The 1,622-nt window shown below is 45.4% G+C and overlaps 1 protein-coding gene across 12 annotated transcripts in view; it reads left to right on the forward strand.

Annotated features, from left to right (window-relative positions):
- The window catches only part of Ccdc62 (coiled-coil domain containing 62), a 42,337-nt gene that overhangs the window by 3,466 nt on the left and 37,249 nt on the right, over positions 1 to 1,622 (forward strand). For 10 of the 12 annotated variants that reach the window (XM_031337869.1, XM_031337870.1, XM_031337871.1 and 7 more), the window contains exon 2: positions 330 to 522. In XM_031337869.1, coding sequence (XP_031193729.1) covers positions 330 to 522 — 193 coding nt within the window. Of the gene's footprint in view, positions 1 to 329; positions 570 to 1,622 lie in introns of those variants that run through there. The other 2 variants (XM_031337880.1, XM_031337878.1) reach the window with 2 other exon arrangements.

The following is a 1,622-nucleotide window of genomic DNA, read 5'->3' on the forward strand; positions in this document are numbered from 1 at the left end:
AAGGGCAGGGGAAGGGTAGGGGAAGGGCAGGGGAAGGGTAGGGGAAGGGCAGGGGAAGGGCAGGGCTGAGTGTATTGGGTTAGCCAGAAGCTTTGGAAGTGGTCCTGCTCTTGAAGAACTGTGTATTGTATGATGGAAGATGATAGAAGCAGACTGTGTGATAGGCTTGAACTTGCTTTAAACAGATATAACTTGATGTATTCTTAAAAGAGCATAAAACTTAATTTTACAATTCAGAGATGGCCACAAAAGAATATAATTGGAAAATGTATTGTGGCTGATGTGTGGTGTTGGGTTTATCTTGATTCAAAACCACCCTCCATGTTTAGAACATCGGATCAGAAGTTGAGAATTCCACTATTGAAAAGCAGCGGAAGGAGCTTCAGTTGCTCATTGGAGAACTGAAAGATCGAGATAAAGAGCTCAATGATATGGTTGCAGTGCATCAGAGACAACTTCTTTCATGGGAAGAGGATCGGCAGAAAGTGTTGACCTTGGAGGAACGCTGCAGCAAATTAGAAGGTTAGAAACAGGTGCTGCTCCTGTGCATGTGCCTGTGTGCTGACATGGTAAGAGGGCTCATGAGAAAGTGCATACGGAGACGGTGAAGAGCACAGCTCCTGATGGCAGGGAGTTCTGTCCTGGCGGAGGTGGGAGGACTTTATAAACAGTCACCTTGATGTACAGACTCAAGAGAGGCACAATACTCAAATGTAAGAAGTGCTGGCCAGAGCTGCAGCTAAACACAGTGTTAACATGGATGACAGCTGTGGGTGGAGTTCAGTGCTAGGGAATGCTCAAAGCCCCGAGTCACCCCGATGCTGTTTTAAAACAGAGGAGGGTGGCATGGTGGCTTAGCACATAAAGGTGCTGGCTGCTAAGCCTAAGAGCCTGAGTCCAGTCCCTAAGTACCTACAGAGTCGGGAGAGAGTTGACTCACACAAGTTATCTGTTGAGTTTTATGACACACAAGCCTTGGCGCGCACACAGCCTCGTGACTATAGCATGAATGAATAACTAATTTTTAAAAACTATTTTATGTGTATGAGTGTGTGTATGTCTGGGCACCACAGTGACAGAGGAGGCCAGAAAAGGGTGATGAATCCTCTGGGATGGTGTTACAAATGCTTAGGAGCCATTATCCTGGGAATTGGGCCTCTAGAAGAGGAGCAACACTCTGAATTCCTGAGCCATTCCTCCATCCCCTAAATACAGTTTCAAAATAATGTAAAATGGTGCTTAGAATGTAGTTCAGTTGGGCTGGAGAGATGGCTCAACAGTTAAGAGCACTGACTGCTTTTCCAAAGGTATGGAGTTCAAATCCCAGCAACCACATGATGGCTTACAACCATCTGTAATGAGATCTGCCACCTTCTTCTGGTGTCTGAAGACAACTACAGAGTACTTATTTATAATAATAAATAAATCTTTAAAAAAAAATAAGATTAGGAACTGCCCTGAACTGAAACAGCCCCAAACGCACATTAAGCCTGCCAGGTGGTGGTGGCACATTCCTTCAATCCCAGTACTTGGGAGGCAGAGGCAGGTGGATTTCTGAGTCTACAGAGTGAGTTCCAGGACAGCCAGGGCTACACTGAGAAACCTTGTCTGGAAAAGCAAAA

This window comes from Mastomys coucha, unplaced genomic scaffold (assembly GCF_008632895.1).
Source record: "Mastomys coucha isolate ucsf_1 unplaced genomic scaffold, UCSF_Mcou_1 pScaffold22, whole genome shotgun sequence".
Taxonomy (NCBI): Eukaryota; Metazoa; Chordata; class Mammalia; order Rodentia; family Muridae; genus Mastomys; species Mastomys coucha.